Below are 19,776 nucleotides of genomic sequence, written 5' to 3' on the forward strand. Positions count from 1 at the left end.
CTCAATGAAAGAAAGCCAGAGCACATTACTTACCTTCACTCTCCTCTCTTGTCCTCCTCATCTTTCCTAATTCTGGTCCTTGACATATGCTCACCAACTTGCTCATTATAGAATTTTCCCTTCAAAGCCCAGGGTTTCTTCTCTTGGCTTGTGGTCCAGGATATTCCTTTCTCACCCATCAGCTTTATCTTCAAGCTTCTTAATCCAAAATTGTCGTTCCCCTGATGGGAGCTTGGAGCCCAGTCCCCAGGTCTCAGCCTCTCCCTCCACTTCTCCTCCCAGGCTGTCATGCAGGTCCCAACTGCCATTCCCAGGCAGCAGGTTCCAGCTTCCCATTTCTAACTGCCAGCTTGCTTCAAGCATCCCATTTCTGAAGGGTCTTAGAATCTCACACAACCTTCTGGTTCTAATATTTCATCTTCCAGTTAAAGGGCCCTGCCCCAAATAAATAAATAAATCTGCTGCCTACCTGAAAATTAGATACATGTTTTTTTTTTCCTACAACTTATTCTCTAGTATCAGAATCTAGTAAAGTCTATGGAAACTTTCTACTCCTTCTGCTAATGTATTCTCATTTGCTCCTCTGAGTTAAATTTCATCAGGGTGATGAAGAACTTCCACTCTGTACCTGCATGTATTTAAATGTACTTAAAGATTTTTCCTAACACTGTCATGGGATCAGCAGTTGCTCCCACATGAATGAATTTGTCCTTGTCCTTGTTTCACCATACTAAGAAATTGATTCCTCAGTTCCTGTGTAAGGAAAGACATCTGCAGTGCTGTTGTGGAAAGATGCACTCTGGCTGGACTATGTGAGGTGGACAGCCAAGATACCAGAGAACCAGTGATGAGGCATTTCACCCATCTCTGCACCTGGAAGTAATGGACTCAGGCTACAGAATGAGACACAGTGTTTTGGTTTTTGACTGATGCAGGAATTTGTTTTGCTTGGCAATGTGTATTTGTTACAAGGGTTTGGGTACTTCTTTTTTCTTTTTCAATGGGGGAGTGGGTTGGAAATAGAACAGATTTTTGTTCATTGAAAAAAAATCAAATGAAAACATTTTAATAGAATTGTTATAGAATTAAAATATGATTGTTAAAATTTTAAAGTTGTTTAAAAAGTTGTTAAGCCTGCTTGGTGTCATAGATTTGCACATGACCCCTCAGCTCTAAATTTTTTTAATGTTTGAGTTAAGAAAGAAAGGACATGCACAAGAATGACCCAAGATGAGATGTTGGCTAGTTGTGGTCCCTATTTGAGAGGATGTCCTAGATGAGGTGGCAGACTAGTGGCACGGAGAGACTTGTCATCCAAAGGAAGACCTTCCTTTGGGCTCTGGCTTTGCTGCTAATGAGATGAGGGATCTTTGGGTATTGCTCTGAATCCCCCTTTGAAAAAAGGATATGAATATTAACAAGCCATTAGGAGGAAGGCACTTTGTAAGTGGTCAGTCTGTTTATAGACACAAGCTATTAGTGTATGTAATATATTATAACATAATGGTAACGTAATGGGGGCAAAGGCGCTGTTGGAATAGCTGGAATGATAGAGGATTCGTTAGTCATGCCTAACTGGTGGTGTTTTATCAACCTTCATGAGGCTTATCAGAACTTCAAAATAATTTTTTTATGGCAGATGAATGAAGAGGGTTGTGTGTGTTTAACCCAAGCCTCAGAAAACCACAGCATGAGTTCTCAGAGGGAGGCAGAGAAATAACGAAAGTCCTTCACCCTAACCCAGACTGGAGGGGTGAAGTTCTTCAGGCAAGCTAGCTGTCTGTGGGGCCCTTCTAGGTCTGCTTGAAAAAGGCCACAGATTGGAATGCTCCCCTGCCCATATCCCTAGCCTGGCTGCTCCAGCTCTACCCCTCTGGCTGGAGCCTAAGCTGGTTAGGCTCAGGAGTAACACCTGCTGGAAGTGGAGCCTGGCAGTGATGACCGAGGCCCAGGCCAGCTCTGCTAAAGGACACCTGAGAACAGGAGACAGGGGAAGCCTCTAGAAATACCCCAGCAGCAACAAGGCAGCCCACCCTCCCTCCACGGGTGGAGGGCCTCAGAGCCTGGGAGTCAATAGTTTTCCATTGGTTTATGAGGGATTAAGATTTTGTCACGCCTTCCTGTTGTTTGGTTCAGTTAGATGCTTTGTAACTGAGCCCTAGTGGTTTGCCTAGTCAGCACTAAATGGGGTCTTCAACCAAGAATGGTGTTTCCACAGATGGGAGTTTGAGTGTGAGAATCCTCAGGGAGAAGTGAGAGGATCTGGGTTTTAATAACAATAATTTAGAAATTATCTCAGTGAACCAATCACAATGAAAATGAGTAGGACTCTGCTAGGAATCTGCACTGGCAGTATTGGATTAATGGTAGGCCATAATAAGTCTCTCTTCGTGAACCAACACAGACCAGATAAAAATGATCACTTTCTCTGAAATAGTGTTTTCATCACTTAGATACTTAGATGCATGATCCCCCTACCTCCAGGAGCACAGATCAAAACTTTTGTCCTTGCCTTTTCATCCTGTGTGATTTTCTTCCGTCTTTGCATGAATTCTCCATAGGGAATTCCTCCATATTGTCCTTAGTTATGTTTCTGCTTCAAGGGTAAGGTACAGTCCCTAGCCATGTCCTCTGACTACTCAGCCTTCATTCCTAGTCACATGTGTCTGTGATGATTTTATATTCCTAATAAGTTTAAAAGCAGAAATCCTTCCATTTTTATTTTCTGTTATTGAAGTCTGTTTCCTTAGTTCACTTGAATCGAGTTGTTGGTCTGAACCATAAATTCCCTGGTACAAACCAAACCAAGCTAACTTCATGAAGGAGTCATTGTTGTCTGACTTTTCTCATCAGTCTTCATGCCAGTCCAGACTGTACATTGATAACAATGTAGCTTCATATTGGGCTGTGGTTGGAGAGAGATGTTTCATCTGTTAAATTCAATTAAAACTGTTACCATTTTTGCTATGGTTCAGTTACTAAGGATATAAAGCAAATACTCCATTGGTGTGATTGTAGGCCCATAGTTTTAGGACAATTTGCAGAAAATAACTGCAAATGAATTTGAAATTGATTTTAAAACCAGGGTTATAAACAATGTTCTTAAAAGCCTAGTCATTTGAGGGGGCAGCTAGGTGGCGTAGTGAATAGAGCACAGCCCTGAAGTCAGGAGGACCCGAGTTCAAATAAGGCCTCGGACCAAACACTTGACGCTTACTAGCAGTGTGACCCTGGGCAAGTCACTTAACCCCAATTGCCTTTAAAAAAACAGACAGGTCTAGTCATTTGCGATTGGGCCCTAGCAGCCATCCTGGCCACCAAATGGCTACCACAAATACTTTTTTTTTTGTGGGGTATTGTCCCTAAAAGTACTGGAAAATGTATTTAAAATTGTAACGCGTCAAATCTCACTGCAAATGAGCAATTTATTTCCTATAATTCAGCACTTAAATTTGTTCTAAAATGAAGGTTTAAGCAGAAATGTACTTGCTAGTAAATACTTCCACCTCATTTTTATCTTTATCTCACTTCTGCAACTTTTCCTACAAAAGTGAACACAAAGCCCCTCACAAAGAGGAGAATTACTGGCAGTCACCTGGCTTCTCCCTGCCGTTCATTTTCCCCGACATTTGTCAGGAGATAGCTTAAATGAGAGAGTATGTGCTTGTCGAGGTTTCATACTAGATAGGGCGTTGATATAAACAGTTGAGGTCTTGTGGCTGACGAGACATAAGCAGCTGCAAAATGTTTCCCTTTAACTTGTTTTTATTTAGTCGTGCATTCACCAGACATTTGCTGGGGACTGGTAGTTTGCTGCGTAAGGATCTGCTTTTCAGTCTTGGCTCTGCTCCCTATTTCTTGCCTAGTTGTGGTGGGTGAGTGACTTAAACTTGCCTGAGCCTTGCTTAGGTAGTCGGTGACAAGGTCAGAGAGATGACCTCTGAGATCCGTTTTATCTAAATTTGTGATCCTCCAATCAGTCAATTAATAAATATTTATTAAGCCCTGCCAGATACTAGGCTAAAGCTGGAGGGAGAGGGAGAAAAAGCATAAACAGCCTTTGCCCTCGAGGAGCTTACATTCCAAGGGGGAGATGAGTACTTGAATAGGAATGTACACTATCGTTGCAGAGTAGATACAAGGAAACCTTAGCTGGAAGGCACTAGCACCTGAGGAGACTTGGGAAAACTTTCCTGAAGCAGATGGGGTTTAATTTGAGTCTTGAAGAACCCCCGGGATTCTGTGAGGTGGAGGTGAGAAGGGAGGGCATTCCAGGCAAGAGGCACAGCCAGGGCAAAGGTGCAGAGACGGGAGATGAGGCATAGTGTGTGAGGAACAACAAGTAGGTCAGTGTGGCTGGGCTCTGGAGGACAGTAATGTCTAAGAAGTCTGGAAAGACAGGAATGGGCCGCATTGTAGAGGGTTTTAAATGCCACATAGAGCTTCCATGTAATTCTTGAGAGGAGAAGAAGTGTCTGGAGTTCACTGAGGAGGAGAATGCCATGGTCAGACCTTTGGCAGCTTTGTGGAGGTTGGACTGGAGTCAGGGGAGACCTGAGGCAGGAGACCAACCAGAAGGCGCTAGTCCCAGGCGTAAGATGGTGAGGAGCGCACGAGTGAATGGAGGGAAAGGGACCTCCGCCCGAGATGTTCCGGAGAAAGAAACCACAGGAGTCCAGCAACTAATAAATGTGGGGCACGAGGGGTGCATGGGCGAGGGTGCCGGCTGGCATTAAGGTTGTCTGATCAGGCCCAGTCCCACAGAGTGGTGGGGAGGGGTGGATCCAGATATGGGTGGATGGATGGAGAGAGAGAGAGACAGAGACAGAGAGACAGAGAAACAAGATAAAAATGGAGTAATTTCAAAGGATTGGTTCAAAGTACTATTCAGAAGAGGAAAAGTTCACTTTGGGCTTGGAGTGAGGAAGGATGCTGTCAGGGAAGACGATGCCTAAAAGAAGAAGCATCCGAGATGAGTCTTGAAAGATGGGCAGAGTTTGAACAGAATAGATGGGAGAAAGGCATTTTGATGGTGGGAACTGTATTCCTTTTCCTTTACTTTAAAAAAGAATGTTTCACAGTTTCTAATTTTATTGAAAGGGTCAACTAGGTGGCACAATGGATCGAGTGCCAGGCCTGGAATCAGGAAGACCAAAGTTCAGATCTGGCCTCAGACACTTTATTTGCAGAAAATAACTCTCTGTGTGTGTGTGTGTGTGTGTGTGTGTGTGTGTGTGTGTGTGTGTGTGTGTGAGGGACTAGCTGTGTGACCCTGAGCAAGTCACTTAACCCTGTTTGCCTCAGTTTCCACATATGCAAAATGAGCTGGAGAAGGAAATGGCAAACCTCTCCAGTATCTTTGCCTAGAAAACCCCAAATGGGGTCACAGAGAATCAGACACAACTGAAACTACTGAACAACAACAATCTTATTAAAATAAGTAGCTTGTACTTGGTAAATACTCTTTTTTTACTGTATTAAAAAAAATAAGTTTTATTGATACTTTTTTTTGGGTGTCATTTGTTTGCAGACACAGGCCTCCCCTTCCCTGGCACGGAACTCTTCCAGTAACAAAGAAAAATAGTTAAAGCAAAACCATCCAGCAGAATAGCCACATCTGAGCGAATGCAGTCAGCATTCTGTATCCATAGTCCCCCTCCTTTCTCCTGAGAGGAGGAAAATGTGATTCATTATCTGTCCTTTGAGACTAAATGAGGCTGTTACAGTTACTTAGAGTTTTGTTTTGTTTTGGTTTTCCATTTATGTTATTGTACTTACTATGTTATCCTTCTGGCTTACTTCACTCCACATTAGCTCATAGGATTGTAGGGTCATAGGGACCTCACACACAGGTCTTCTCATATTTCTTTGAGTGCCTCTTATTTCCTACAGTCAGTCAACAAGCATCATTGGATGCCTGTTCAGTGCCAAGCACTGTTAGGTACAGTGGATGCGGAAACAGAAATGAAGCCATCTCTGTCCTCAGAAAGCTTTGATTGCATCATGAAGACAGTGTATAATAAGTATGTACAAAATGCATGGGGAGGAGAGGTACTAGAAGTTAGAGGAGGGAGGATCCAGAAGGCTTCATGTAGATGCTGGAACTTGAGGTGAACTTGGAAAAAAACAGGGTTTAAGTGGCGGAGATGAGGGAGGGTGAAGAAGAGTCGACAGCCAACGAAAAGGTGGGAGATGGAGTGTCATCTGTGAGGAAGAATAGGAAAGCCAGTTTGGTCGAACTGGAGAATTCATGAAAGGGGGTGTAAGTAATAACCCTGGACATGTGAATTGGGACCAGCTGATGAAGAGCTTTGAGTGCTAAACAGAGGAGTTTCTATTTGACCCTGGAGGTGACAGGAACCGCTGGAGCGTATGGGCACACTCTGTGGTGGGTGGATTGGAGCGGAGAGAGACTTGATTGGGAAAGGTGTTATGGAGGCCGACCCAATGGGTTCTGGCAAAGGAGAGAAGTGTCCAAGATGAGCTAGGGTTTCAGACCAGACTGCTCACCTGGGGGAGTGGGGTGCCATTAATAGAAATATGAGACTTTGAAAGTTGAGAGGAGAAGTTCCATTTTTGACCGTTATGTTCAACATCATCATTGTTATTGTAAATTGCTATTTACCATGATCCCTTCCAAGTTTCTTCTCCAGTTCTGGAGCTGTAGTAGCAGGAAGGAGCAGTGGAAAAGGTGGCCAGGGCCAGCAGCTCTGCCCCTCCTCCTACCCTAAGTTAGCCAGGTGTACCAAATCTCAAGCCAAGGGAGCACCTTCTGTTTGACCAAAGACCAGGGAAGCTTTTGAGGGATTTTTTAGTTCTCTTAAGTGCATAGGAATGACTGATTCTCTACGAGGGTGCATCCAGCCATGGGAGCAGGCTGATGAGGAAGGTTTGGGGAGCAAGTTCTTGGGATCTCTCCAAGTCATCCTATAGAAGAGGATTCTGAAGACTTAGCCCTGGCATGCTAACCTAGTGAGTGTGAAAGGGATGATGAAAATCTCTGTTTGTGTTTAGAATGTTATTTACAAGATCACTGGGTTTTGTTTGAATGCTCCAAAAGAGCATGACTTGGGATTTGGGGCTCATCCTCTTAGCTTTGCATATTAAGCAAAATTGTGGGTAAGGTAAGAATCTTTTTAGACTTTCCTTGACAGTTTTTATACATCTGGAGGAAAGACATGTTAGAGTATATACTTTCCTCTTGTGTACTCTCCTTTTGGTTCTGAGGTGACTCTGTTTTTATTTCAGGGTAAACCATGTTATTAGCCCAGATAAATCGAGATTCTCAGGGAATGACTGAGTTTCCTGGAGGGGGAATGGAGGCTCAGCATGTCACTCTTTGCCTGACAGAGGCAGTAACTGTGGCAGGTGAGTAATCTTGCTATTTAACATCTAATGCAGCTCAATAATGCTTCCAGAAACATAGACCTAGAGCAAAGGGAATTGCAGTTTGATCAGCAAAGCACAGAATAAGAATATGGAGAACTGAACACATTGCCAGATATAGTTGAGGGTTTTTTTTTGGTGGGGGGGGAAGAAGATTCTGAATACTTACTCTGATACTTATTCTGAAATAGTTGTTTAAAATGTTAGTCCTCAGCACCTCCAAGTTGCAGTGGGTTCTATGAGGCCCCTGATTGTTAGGGTGTTTTTAGTCATGTCCGTGCAGCATTGCAGTTTGTTTAGGGGAGCTCTCCCTTGACTCTGCTGAGAGATACTTTAAGTGAATGGAGATTACAGAATGTAATTTCTGGTCAGGCCTTATGTGGGAGCCATCATTATTTACCCAGAAGTGTACAACTCAATGTATCTTCAAGTTTCAGAGTAAACTTAAGCCTTTTAAAGTGATTTTCCATGGTTCCAGATGGGAACATCCCAGGAAGCTTCCTGGAGCTTTGCCCACTGTAATCAAACATTGAATTGAGCTCAACAGCTTGGGCCTGGTCCATTTATTTTTTGTGTCCTTGGTGAGGTCTGTAGATCTGGTTTTCCTGGTGTTCTCCAAAATGAAATACTGGATATTGTTGGGGTTTGTTTTTTTAAAGAATGGTGTTATTTGTTTGTTTGTTTTTTAATTTTTTCTCAATTACATGTAAAAAGCAATTTTTCACATTTATTTTTTATAATTATTGAGTTCCAAATTCTCTCCCTCACCCCTTCTTAAAATGGCAAGCACTTTTGACTCAGATGTTGTTTTTCATAGATGGGGACAATCTGGAAAACATGGAAGGTGTCAGCCTGCAAGCAGTGACCCTGGCAGATGGCTCCACAGCTTACATCCAGCACAATTCCAAAGGTAGGGACGGCCTCTGTGGCCGAGTCGCCACCACTGCTGGTGGCCTCCGTCAGGGAGTGCTGCTGCTCCTGTGGTTTCATTGCCCTTTTGGTGGGAGCTTGATTTCTCAGAGGCAGCTAGATAGCCCAGCGGCCAGAGTGCTGGACTTAGAGTCAGGAAACCTTGAGTTTGAATACTGCTTTAGACACTCACTAGCTTTGTGACCCTGGACAAGTCACTCACCTTCTGTCTGCCTCAGCTTCCACATCTGGAAAATGTATACAATAACACCACCTACCTCAAAGGGTGATTTTTTTTTTTGCAGATCAAATGTAATAATATGTAAAGCACTAAACAAATCTTAAATTATCATATAAATATTAGCTTTTATTGTTGTCATTGATGTTGTTATTAATATTTTCATGCACATATCTCTTGCTTCCCATGGTACTGCATGGCATATGCTTATGTTTTAAACTGAAGTGGGTTAAAAATAAATTTTGTTTTGAGAAATGTTGTTACCACTTGAAGACATGCAGGGATATCACAAAACCAGATTTCAGGAACTCTTTGCCAGCTAGACATTAATGAGGGATAAGGCAGGCTAATCTCTCAGGTCCCTTCCTACCCTCAAAGCCCTGGGCATCTCTCACATATCTCATATTGTAGGATTTTTTTTTAATTATCCCTAAAAATATGACAGGCAAACTTGAGCAAAAGTGTGTGCAATTTGCCAGTAAGTTTAATTTTTATGGTACTGGAGACTAAAGGCGATGTCTGTTTTGTGCCTCCCAGATAGTGAAAGCCCAGCCCCTCTCAAATCCTCTTTCCAAGTGAGTATTTGTAGAAACAATGGAGGGAAGCTTCTTCCCCTTGTTACGTATGGGTAAATAGAAGGCCTCAAGTGTTCCTGTAGCCCCAGCAGGGTCACTGGGGACTGGCCTCTTCCAGCCCAGGGGCTGCTCAGAAGTGTAGTGGTTCCTGCCTCTGAAGGCCTCTTGCAGCCAAAGACTGGAGAAGAAGAGAGTTAACAGAGGAAAAGCTTCCTCCTTTCTACCTTTCCACAAGGTTCATCACTTTTTTAAAATTTCATTTATTTCAATGAACAAAAATCCTTTTCTCTCCTTCCCACATACTCCCCCCACATAAACACACCCACTGAACAGAAAACAAACCAAAAAAGCCCTCTTGTAAGAAATAGCAGAGTCTGGCAAAGCAGCTTGCTACCTTGGCTGTGTCTCCCCGTCTCTCGTTCTGCACCTCCACCAAATATATTGTGAACTGCCTCAGAACTGGAGAGAAGAATAGCCAGTGTACGGTCGTATTAATTTAGTGTTAATATGTTTATTGGTACCTGAATCTTGTGTTTCAGATGGAAAACTCATGGATGGCCAGGTTATTCAACTAGAGGACGGTTCTGCTGCCTATGTCCAACATCTTCCTATACCTAAGAGTAGTAAGTGTTTAAAAAACAATCGTGGGGCTCTCCTGGTGGTCAGATTACTCTTCTAGGCTCTCTCCTGCCACGCCTGCATGAGCCAAGGTCACCCTGTCCTTGATGTTAACAAAATGAGTAGGTGTGAATGCCATTCACATTGGGCAACCCCAGACTGAGGCCTCCCTCATTGTTGGTTGAACAAAATAGACAGTGCTTCCTGGCTCTGGAGAGAAAGTAAACAGCTGTTCTAAACACGTTTTGTCCAAAATAAAGGCTTAGATATTTGTCTGTTTCAGAGGGTTCCCATAACTTAGCCCCTACCATTGTGTGGATGGCTTTTCTGTAATTATTTCATGGTGCCAATTGGCTTCAATTAATTCACCCTGATATTTACTAACATAATTTAAATATGAAAGGGCTTGCAAGTAGAGTGTGTTATTTGTTCAGATTTTTAATGCCCCAGTGGGATTCTTTTCTCGAGAAAATTATCAGGATGGGAAAATTGAAACCTAACTTTAAATATTTCTTCTGGAGCAGGGGACAGTTTGCGTTTAGAAGATGGACAGGCAGTTCAGTTGGAAGATGGAACTACAGCTTTTATTCATCATACCTCCAAAGGTAAAATAGTTTTTGGAACATGTAGGGGATACAACTAAAGGAGAAGGGGAAAACTTGGGATAGACTTAATATTTGAGTGAATTATTTGAAGGGCTATTGTATTGAAGGAGGCCAGCTCATTGTGTGCAGCTGCAGAGCATGGGCCTTAGAAAGGGGCAGGTTTCCGTTCTGTGTAAGGAAGAAGTTTTTTAATAATCAGAGCTTTCCAGCAGTGGAATGGGCTAATGAGCTCAGGGTCTTTAGAAGTGTTCAAGCAGAGGCTGAATGTGAAATAAGTCTGAAAAGACAGGTTGGGACTAGATGTTGGTGACTCAGAATAAGGAGTTTGTGTTTTATCTTTATAAATAATTAAATGTGGGGATTCTCATCTCCAACCAAGAACTTGGCTCCTGCCCTCAAGAAGCTTATATTCTACTGGGGGACAGTAGCAAATAGAAGAGATTTTGAAGAGAAAGAGTAACAACTAGGGGGCTCAGGAATGCTTCCCATAGTTTAGGACACCTAAGTTACGTTTTGAAGAAAGCTAAGAATTCCAAAGGTCATTGGTAAGGAAGGAGCTTCCAGGTACTCCACAGTGCCCACAAAGGCGAGCTCCTAGAAGAGATGGGAAGAGACAAAACACTGAGCTCACAGAAGAGGTGGGAGTCTGCTTTCAAAGTGTAGGAAAGTTCATGTGGAGATTGTGAAAGACTTTCATTGCCAACCTAAGGGATGAACTCTTTATCCTACAGGCATACTGGGAGGTTTTGAGGGAGGCTCTTGAGCATAAGAGAACATGGCAGGCCTGTGCCTTGGCAGGGTTGTTTTGGCACCAGTGTGGCTTTTAAAGCATTTATTTGTCAATGAAACTTAAGAAGTGTTCATTAATTACCTGCTATGTGAAGGGCACCCGCTTAGTAGTGGCAACACAAAAGAGAAAAAAACGTTCTAGCTCCTGCCGTCAAGTAGCTTACAGTCTGGTGACATTCTAGTTTGTGTAACAGCTGTGTTTGGGAGGGACTCTCTATTAGACTGTAAGCAACAGGAGGACACAATGGACTCATCATTGTATACTCCACATAGTGGGTGCTCACCACACAGGATTTCAGAGTTAGAAGGGCCTTCTGGCCATTTAATCCTCGTACCTGAAAAACAGTCCCTACTACAACATATCCCACAAGGTCATCCACCTTTTATTTGAATATATCCAAAGAGGGGAAACTAACCAGTTCTTGAGGCAGAACATTTGACTTTTGGGTAGCTCTAATTGGTAAGAATTTTTTTTTTAATATCAGGCCTAAATTTGTCTGTATGTATATTCCTCCCATTATCCTCTTCTGGCCTCTGGAGCCAAGCAGAATAAGCTTGGTCCCACTTGCACATAAAAACCTTTCAAATACTCGAGGACAGTTATCCTGTCCCTCAGTCTTCGCCAGGTCTTTCATCCGCTTCTCATGTGACATAGAGTGGAGACCCTTCACCGTGCTGGTTGCCCTGGACACTCTCCAGGTTATAAGCATCCTCCCAAAACTGTGGTTCCCAGTTCCTAAGCATAATATTCCACATATGGCTTGACAGGGGCAGGGTACAGGGGGTCTCTTACCTCCTTGCTTATTGAATGAATTAATGAATGATTCGGAGTTAAAGTTACCACATACCTTTTTAAAGATAGAAATTGTGATTTGAGAAATAACTCGATTTTTCCACTTTATCATCATTTTTTCCTCTATCTTTGCCACTTTTATAGTGTTCTACCTTCATTTGAAATAAATTCAGTTATAAAACATAACACTGGAAGGTCGCTTAGGTATTGGGTAACCCAGAAGAATAGCTGAAATTATTTATGCCTGTGCATAAATTAAATAACATTAGTAAGATTTGCCTGATTACAGGTAGAAAGGTCAACAGACAGTGTGTGTGTGTGTATGTGTTCTTTTAGTAGTAAAAGCTAGGTCCTGTACATGTTATTGTGATCTGTGTGTTCACGTTCCATCACTATCCCGCATTTCTCGGAGATGCAGTGGTTATCATTTATTGTTGGCCAGATTCTTGTCGTCTCTTCTAACAGTATTTTAACCTTGTATCTCAGACAGTTATGACCAGAGTGCACTACAGGCCGTCCAGTTGGAGGACGGCACCACTGCCTATATTCACCACACTGTACAAGTTCCCCAGTCGGACACCATCTTGGCTATTCAGTCAGATGGCACCGTGGCGGGCCTGCACACAGGGGACGCCACCATTGACCCTGATACCATAAGTGCTTTGGAACAGTATGCTGCAAAGGTATGGGATTGGTTTGAAATGTGGGGGCTGTCAACTTCATCACATTATTATTAGCACCTCTGAGTAATCCCTATGCCCCTAAAATGAAATTTCTTTGAGAAGAAAAAAAAAGAGCTTATACTGAAAATTAATACATTTATAGGACGCACTCAGGTTTTATACAAACCAGATATAGGAGATGTAATCTATGCCAAGACTAGTATGTTAAGAAAACTTGCTGTCTCCCCTTTTCAGGATTTTTTATTTTGTTTTGTTTTCTAAATAAGAACCTGCCTCCATAAACCAGGTCTGTGCTCCCATTCCAGCTTTATCTGGCTCTGCCCTCCTCTCCACACTCTATGTGTTATCTGAACATACTCCAGACATACTCAGGACTCTTACGGCTGTGGGCCTGGGTTCACACTGTACCCTGTACCTGGAAAACCCTCCTTCACCACCTTCATCCAATGAATTCCTATTCATTCTTTAAAATCCAAATCATTACCTCAAGAAAAATTTCCCAGATGCTCCATTCAGGCTTCAAATAATACTTCAATTTGTAACTTCTCTATTATCCACCTCCATTTTGTAACTCTTTCATTCACTTACTATGACTGGGCAGTCTAGCTTTGTCAGTATTTTTTTCCCTCTTTACTAGACTGTAAGCTCCCCAAGGACCAAAAAGGCACTGGATATAGATCCTGAGGATCTGGGTTCAGATTCTAACTCTGATTCTCAACACTTGTGGGACCTTAGGATCTCTTCCCCATGACCACATCACTATGTATAATCTCGGTTTTGTTGCTGTCCAGAATATAGGGCTCTGCCCACCATAGTTATTTAATAAGCATTTATTGTATTTATCTATTTAAATTAAAAATCAGTGTCCAAAGGACATCATTTCTAGTGTCTAAATAAAATAAGTTAGCATGAGAATAATTAGAAGGAGGGTAAGCAGATAGCGATACACAGAGGGAAGACTTAAAATCCTTGCAGGACTCCAGTTTGACCTTTCTTGATGCCTTCGTACTCAAGTGATTTCTCCCTTTTCTTCCCTCCGTGGTGCTTTCTTCCTCTTGGGCATCTTATATTATAGTTTAATACTTTATATTGTGTTCATTTATGCTTATTCCTATATAACATAAGCTTTGTAAGGTCAGGGACTATTTTGTTTTATCTTAGGATTTCACATACCTCCCAGAACAGGGTCCTACATGTAGTTAAAAACTCAGTAAATACTTGCTTCATTGAGATAATATGATTTGAACTCCGTTATGGATTATGAAGCATAGGACCCACAAAATGTGCATCTTAGAAGTTGCCTTGTTTTGTTTTGCTTTTTTTTTTTTTGGCTGCTTTTTGGTGAAGCAGTCAGGGTTAAATGACTTGCCCAGGGTCACACAGCTAGTAAGTGTCAAGTGTCTAAGGCCGCACTTAAACTCAGGTCCTCCTGACTCCAAGGCCGGAGCTATACCCGCTGTCCCACTTAGCTGCCCCTGCTTTTTTTTTTCTTAATTAAAAAGCACCTATTTTCTTTTCTTTATTTCTAGGTGTCTATTGATGGAAGTGACAGTGTCACTGGTGCTGGGATAATTGGTGAAAATGAGCAGGAGAAGAAAATGCAGGTATGGAAATTTGCAGTGACCTTGGCTTGAGTTCTTTTGACCCTTCTCGCTATTATGTCCAGTTCTTCTTGCCCTGCCCAGCGCTACGAGGAGGTGGTCTCTTTGTTCCTTCAGGGCTCTAGTGGGCCCTGCAAGTGCATGACGAACGTCCCTGGTTGAATAGCAGAACTGGAGCTTTTAGAGTGATGAGACACTGCTGGACTGCCCTCGCACCTCACAGGAGCTAGTCTGTGGCTGGGCCCAGCGATCACGCTGAAGAAACTCTGGATTTCTTGGACCTTCCTGAAAAGTGTTACTGTTTTCAGAACAGTTCCCCTTGTTAATGGCTTCTGGGATTGTCCTTTTTCTGTTTAGCATTATTTATCAGAGATACAAACTCAAATGGCGTACTTAACAAATTTACACATCTCCCAGAGCTGGAAAGGACAGCCTTAAACATCATGTGACCAAATCAGGATTTTGAAACATTTAGACAGGCTCTATAGAACACTGGGACAAATCACGTCCAACAAAACTTAATAGTTACGAACCTAAAGTCTTATGCTTTGTAAGTACTAGATGTGGGAAGCATAGCTGGAAAGCGGTTTATTCTGGGACTTTTAATAGGCTGCAGACGCTATGATGTTGGAGCCAAGAAATTTAGTGCAATCTTAGACCACCCTTAGAAAGACTTGGGATCCAGGATTATGGTATGAGGTAGTCCTCTTCCCAGTCAGACCACATTTGGATTGTTATTCTCAGTTCTAGATGCTACATTTTTTAAAGGACTTCAGTGAGTCAGAAAGTCTCCAGAAGAAGGCAACCATTATGGTGAAGGGCCTCCAATTCATGCCATATGAAAGTCAGTCAAAGGAACTGGGGATATTTAGCCAGAGAAGAGAAGAGTTACAAGGCCATGTATTGAATTACCTGTCTTCTGATAATTCAAGGACTCTCTAGGGTGGGAGGGTTCAGACTGGTTCCCCTTTGCCCCAAAGTAGAACCAGGAGTAAACCAGTAGAAGCTGCAGAGAAGCAAATTTATGCTTCACAGAAGGCAAAAAACTCGCTAGCAGTTAGAGCTGTTTAAAAGTGGATTGGACAGCTGGTCCCTCTCCCTGGAGATCCTGTAGCAAAGGCTCTTTGACATCTGATGCAGTGTATGATGTACAAGAAATGCTTGTCCAGAGGTGGGCTGGACTAAGACTAGCTTGGGATCCATCCCTTGCAGCTGAGATGTTGTGAATATGTTGTACCACACTGGGCTCTTTGGTTTCAAGGCCTGGAATTTTTTCATTCCTCCATGTACAGAGGGTATAACTGTTTGTGGCTTTTACACTTGGTAAAAGAGAACAGATATCGCAAAGCTCAGTTTATCTTGGCCCCCTGAGATGTAGCCACCCCAAAGCCAGCCACTTAAATATATTTGTATGTTCAAAGTGTTGGTTATAGATCGCAGGGGAGGAATTTTTAACATTATTTTTTCATTTAAACAACTTTTAAGGTAGGGGTCCATAATATAGCAAAGTGTAATTGAAACCTGTTACCATCAGCATTTTTGGAGCATAGCGGGGAGTTGGCCACAGAAATTTTCCAAAAGTAGGCCTTACCAAGATTGGCTGCTTTTTCCATTTGATCTGAAAGTTGGTTTGCCTAATTTGGCTCATAAACATTAGAGTAGGTATGTGGTTTCTGTGAATGAGGACCTTGACTCTTCGATGAATTAGAAGTCAATATACAGGATTGGGGTTGGACTAGAAGGCCTCTCAGTCTCTTTCTAGCTTTCCATCTACAAAAGGAAGAAAGAAGGAAGGAAAGAAACAAAAGAAAAGAGAGAAAAGAAAGAACAAATGGAAAAGAGAGCATTTGTTAGATGCTTACTATGTGCCAGGTACTATGCTAAGCTCTGCATGATACAAAAATTTATAAAGAGACAATCCCAGTTCTCAAGTTGCTTTTCGTCTAATAAAGACAAATACGTATATGGAAGTCGTGACCAAGGAAGGGAGTTGTGTTTTGGGGAGGGACGAGAAGGGAAGGGAATCTCCCTGGCCACTTATATGGCCACCCTTATGCCTGGTACCCCCAGGACCAACTGTAGAATTGTTAGCCTAAGACTGAGCCAAGGAATAGAGCAAAATCAAAGAGGCCATAGGTGGATCGGATACATTGCCTTCTCTTCCTTCGCACAGTGTTTTAACCAACTGAGCCTAACTAGTGAAAGGCGGTGGAGGATGAAGAGCTGGCCTCGGAAGGCCTGGTTAAGCTCCTCTCCCTGGCACGTGCTAGCTGCGTGATCCCAAGTAAATCACTCACTCTTTCAGTGTGCCCAACAGGTCTAAGATTATAAGCAGCAGATGAGCTGCCCATCTGGACGTGGGGGAGACCATCCCCTAAAGTGATGACATCATATGTTCTGACATCCCCCAGAATGTTGACATTAACTTTTTTTATCGTGTGACTGAGTCAGAATCTGAAGCTACTTTTTGTTTTTTTACTTCATAAATTATTGCTTCAATCATTCCTGTGATGTCTTTTCCTCCAGATTGTATTGCACGGACACGGGACGAGAGTCACCGCTAAATCACAACAAAGCGGAGAAAAGGCCTTTCGGTGTAACTACGAAGGATGTGGAAAACTCTACACGACGGCTCACCACCTGAAGGTGACCTTGCCCTTGGCTTTCAGACTCTTCCCCTGACACCCTTAGCTCTGGTGGCACTTCCCAGTAGTGGTTCACTGCCCGGCAGACGTTTGCCTCGTCCCTGTCCCCACCCTTTGCAGTGGCCACTTCTCCACCTGAGATGCTTCTGGTGCCTTTCAGGGGTGTTCTCCATTTTTGTGGTTGTGGCCCAGGTGGTTGGCCGGGTCCTCAGTTTGTATCACTCTTTTCTAGTCGCCTGGAACCCTCCTTATTTGTTGTACCACCTTCTCTAATTAAATTGGGCCATTCCATAATGGGCAGGCACCTACTCTGTTTCCAGTTCTTGGCTCCCACAGAAAGGTACTGCTGCTGTGCTTACTTTCTGCATAGCAGGAGCATTTTGACTGTGTGCGCGCATGTGTATTGCATAAAATAAAGACACAGAGGCATGATGGTGCCATAATCCTTAGAGAAGCAAGATGGTCATCTTGCAGTTCACTTGTACTGTAGGAGATTTTGGGGATGACCCTTCTGACCTTGTGTGGAGAGATCTTTCCCAAGTACGTGTGAAGTATCTGTAAGTGTTCTACCAGGGGATGAGTCTTTGTCAGCGCAGTAACTCATAGTGACCTGCAAAGCGGGGAGGGCTTGTGATCTCCGCCAGTGGTGGGGAATGCCTCCGGTGAAAACAATCAGCACTGTCACGGTGGCACAGGAGAGAGAACACCCACCTGGAGGTGGGAAGATCTGAATTCAAGCACAGCCTCAGACTCTTAACTAGCTGTGGGACCCTGGGCAAGTCACTTAAGCTCTGTTTGCCTGAGTTTCCTCATTGATAAAATGGGGATAATGATAGCATCTACCCCTCAAGGTTGTTGTGAAGAGCAAATGAAATAAGAATTATAGAACACTTAGCACAGCGGCACATAGTAGGCTCTGTGTAAACATTAGTTATTATTATTTTTATTATTGTTACATTAATTCATTATTATTATATATTTGATTATAAGTTATGTTCCTACCCAGAAACCTTCATTCGCACCTTGTCACCCATCTAATAAAGACCAAACCCAAGGTCCTGAACACTTTGGTGCCAGTCTTGCCCTAATCCTGTAGTGCTCCAACCAAACCAGACCCTTTGCCATCCTTGGATGTGCCATGCACTTTCCCACCTCCTAGAATTTTTTATTTCTTTTTTACTTTTTTTTGGTGAGGCAATCGGGGTTAAATGACTTGCCCAGGGTCACAGAGCTAGTAAGTGTCAAGTGTCTAAGGTCAGATTTGAACTCGGGTCCTCCTGACTCCAAGGCTGGAGCTCTATCCACTGTGCCATCTAGCTGCCTCCCACCTCCGAGACTTGATGTTGTTCTCTGTATCTGGCATGCCCTAGGCCCTCCCTTCCTCTCCCCAGTTCTCTGCCTGTTGAAATTCTGCTTGTCCTTGAAGGCCAAGGTCTACAGCCTTGAGATTCTGCAGGCAGCATGATCTCGGCCTCCTGTGTTGCCATGGTCACACCTCTCATGCGGCTGCCACATTTTTTCACGTATTATTTGTGACTACATTTTATCTTCCCTAAGTTTGTGAACTCCAGGACTGCATCTTATCTGTATTTGCCCTTCCCCTAGGGTCCCCAGGAGGCACTTCAAGGCTTAAAGGAAAAAATCAGTCTCCCCTCCAGAGCTCCCATTGATTCCATATCTTTCTTATTATTCTATCATACTCGGTCATACATTAGACTTATCTGTTTTTGTTTTATCTCCCCCAATAACTTATAAGGGCCAGGACTGAGCCTTAATGCATCTTTGTATCACCACCCCTCCCTAGTGCTTTGAACCTGAAAACACACAGTATGTGTTGGGCGAATGGTAGAAACAGGGTAAAAACTCATGCTGGGAACCTAAGTCAGTGTGTGTTTCTTCCTAGATGAACCATGAAGGTGAGAAGTGTGTGAGGGAGGGGGTGGAGTGGTTTCTGTTTTTAAAAAACCCCAAATCTGAAGTGAGGGGAAATGCTACTGTTTTCATAGTGGGAATGTCCAAGGGGACTGACAGCCCTATTTTAACAGGTCCATGAAAGGTCACACACAGGGGACCGGCCGTACCAGTGTGAGCATCGTGGCTGTGGGAAGGCCTTTGCCACAGGTGAAAACACAACATTCTCTGTCATCCACCCACTTGTGTTGGCAGAGGCAGGCCTTGGGGGAGCTAGCAGTTGTGCTTTTAATTTCTCATACATAAAAGAGGAATAAAAATCCTCATCTTAAGTGGCTTGTTGACCCCTCTGCCCTGTCCCCTTTCTCTGTCCCCTGTTTTCTTTAGCCCCTTCCCTCTGTTCCATTTTCTGCTCTCCTTCATTCCCCCATTGCTTTGCCTGCCTCCTTTTAGATAAGGAGAAAAAAATGAAAACTTGAAAAAAAAATTTTTTTATCCAACTCCTCTTCCTATATGCATGCATAAATGTCTCTTTCTTGTCTGTGATGTGAGCTCTTTGAATGGGAAAGGTCACCTTGTACTGTCACGAATAGAATCTAACACATTAGGAATGCTAATTTTAAAACTTTTGAATTTCCTATGAGAAGGTTATTCCAGTGACCCTCTCTCAGTCAGATACGCATTTCAGGAGTCTACTGAGCTATTCACATTCTAATAAAAATTAAATGGCTTTTCATCTGTTTGATTCAGTGATTGAATCCTGAAGGTTTCAGGTGTTTAAATTTCTTTTTTTCCAAGGTTATGGATTAAAAAGTCATTTCAGAACCCACACAGGAGAAAAGCCATATCGGTGTTCAGAAGATAATTGTATGAAGTCTTTTAAAACATCAGGTGACCTACAGAAACACATTCGAACTCATACAGGTACTGGCATTGTGGGTAAGCTCATAGGATATGAAATCATAAAATCCAGCCCCTTCCTCTCATGCATGGACAGACTTGGCCTTAGGTCAAACGGCTCAT

General features: G+C 43.0%; 1 protein-coding gene across 3 annotated transcripts in view; it reads left to right on the forward strand.

Moving 5' to 3' along the window:
• ZNF143 (zinc finger protein 143) overlaps positions 1–19,776 on the forward strand; it is a 46,636-nt gene that overhangs the window by 9,967 nt on the left and 16,893 nt on the right. Inside the window, exons 1-10 of one of the 3 annotated variants that reach the window (XM_021002023.2) lie at positions 5,279–6,972; positions 7,249–7,368; positions 8,204–8,296; positions 9,648–9,731; positions 10,248–10,331; positions 12,400–12,596; positions 14,126–14,200; positions 16,724–16,843; positions 18,888–18,963; positions 19,552–19,677. In XM_021002023.2, the coding sequence (XP_020857682.1) occupies positions 7,257–7,368; positions 8,204–8,296; positions 9,648–9,731; positions 10,248–10,331; positions 12,400–12,596; positions 14,126–14,200; positions 16,724–16,843; positions 18,888–18,963; positions 19,552–19,677 (967 nt within the window). In that variant the 5' untranslated portion in view covers positions 5,279–6,972; positions 7,249–7,256. Of the gene's footprint in view, positions 1–5,278; positions 6,973–7,248; positions 7,369–8,203; positions 8,297–9,647; positions 9,732–10,247; positions 10,332–12,399; positions 12,597–14,125; positions 14,201–16,723; positions 16,844–18,887; positions 18,964–19,551; positions 19,678–19,776 lie in introns of those variants that run through there. The other 2 variants (XM_021002022.1, XM_021002024.1) reach the window with 2 other exon arrangements.

The sequence above is a fragment of the Phascolarctos cinereus genome, unplaced genomic scaffold (assembly GCF_003287225.1).
Source record: "Phascolarctos cinereus isolate Bilbo 61053 unplaced genomic scaffold, phaCin_HiC Scaffold_9;HRSCAF=440, whole genome shotgun sequence".
Taxonomy (NCBI): Eukaryota; Metazoa; Chordata; class Mammalia; order Diprotodontia; family Phascolarctidae; genus Phascolarctos; species Phascolarctos cinereus.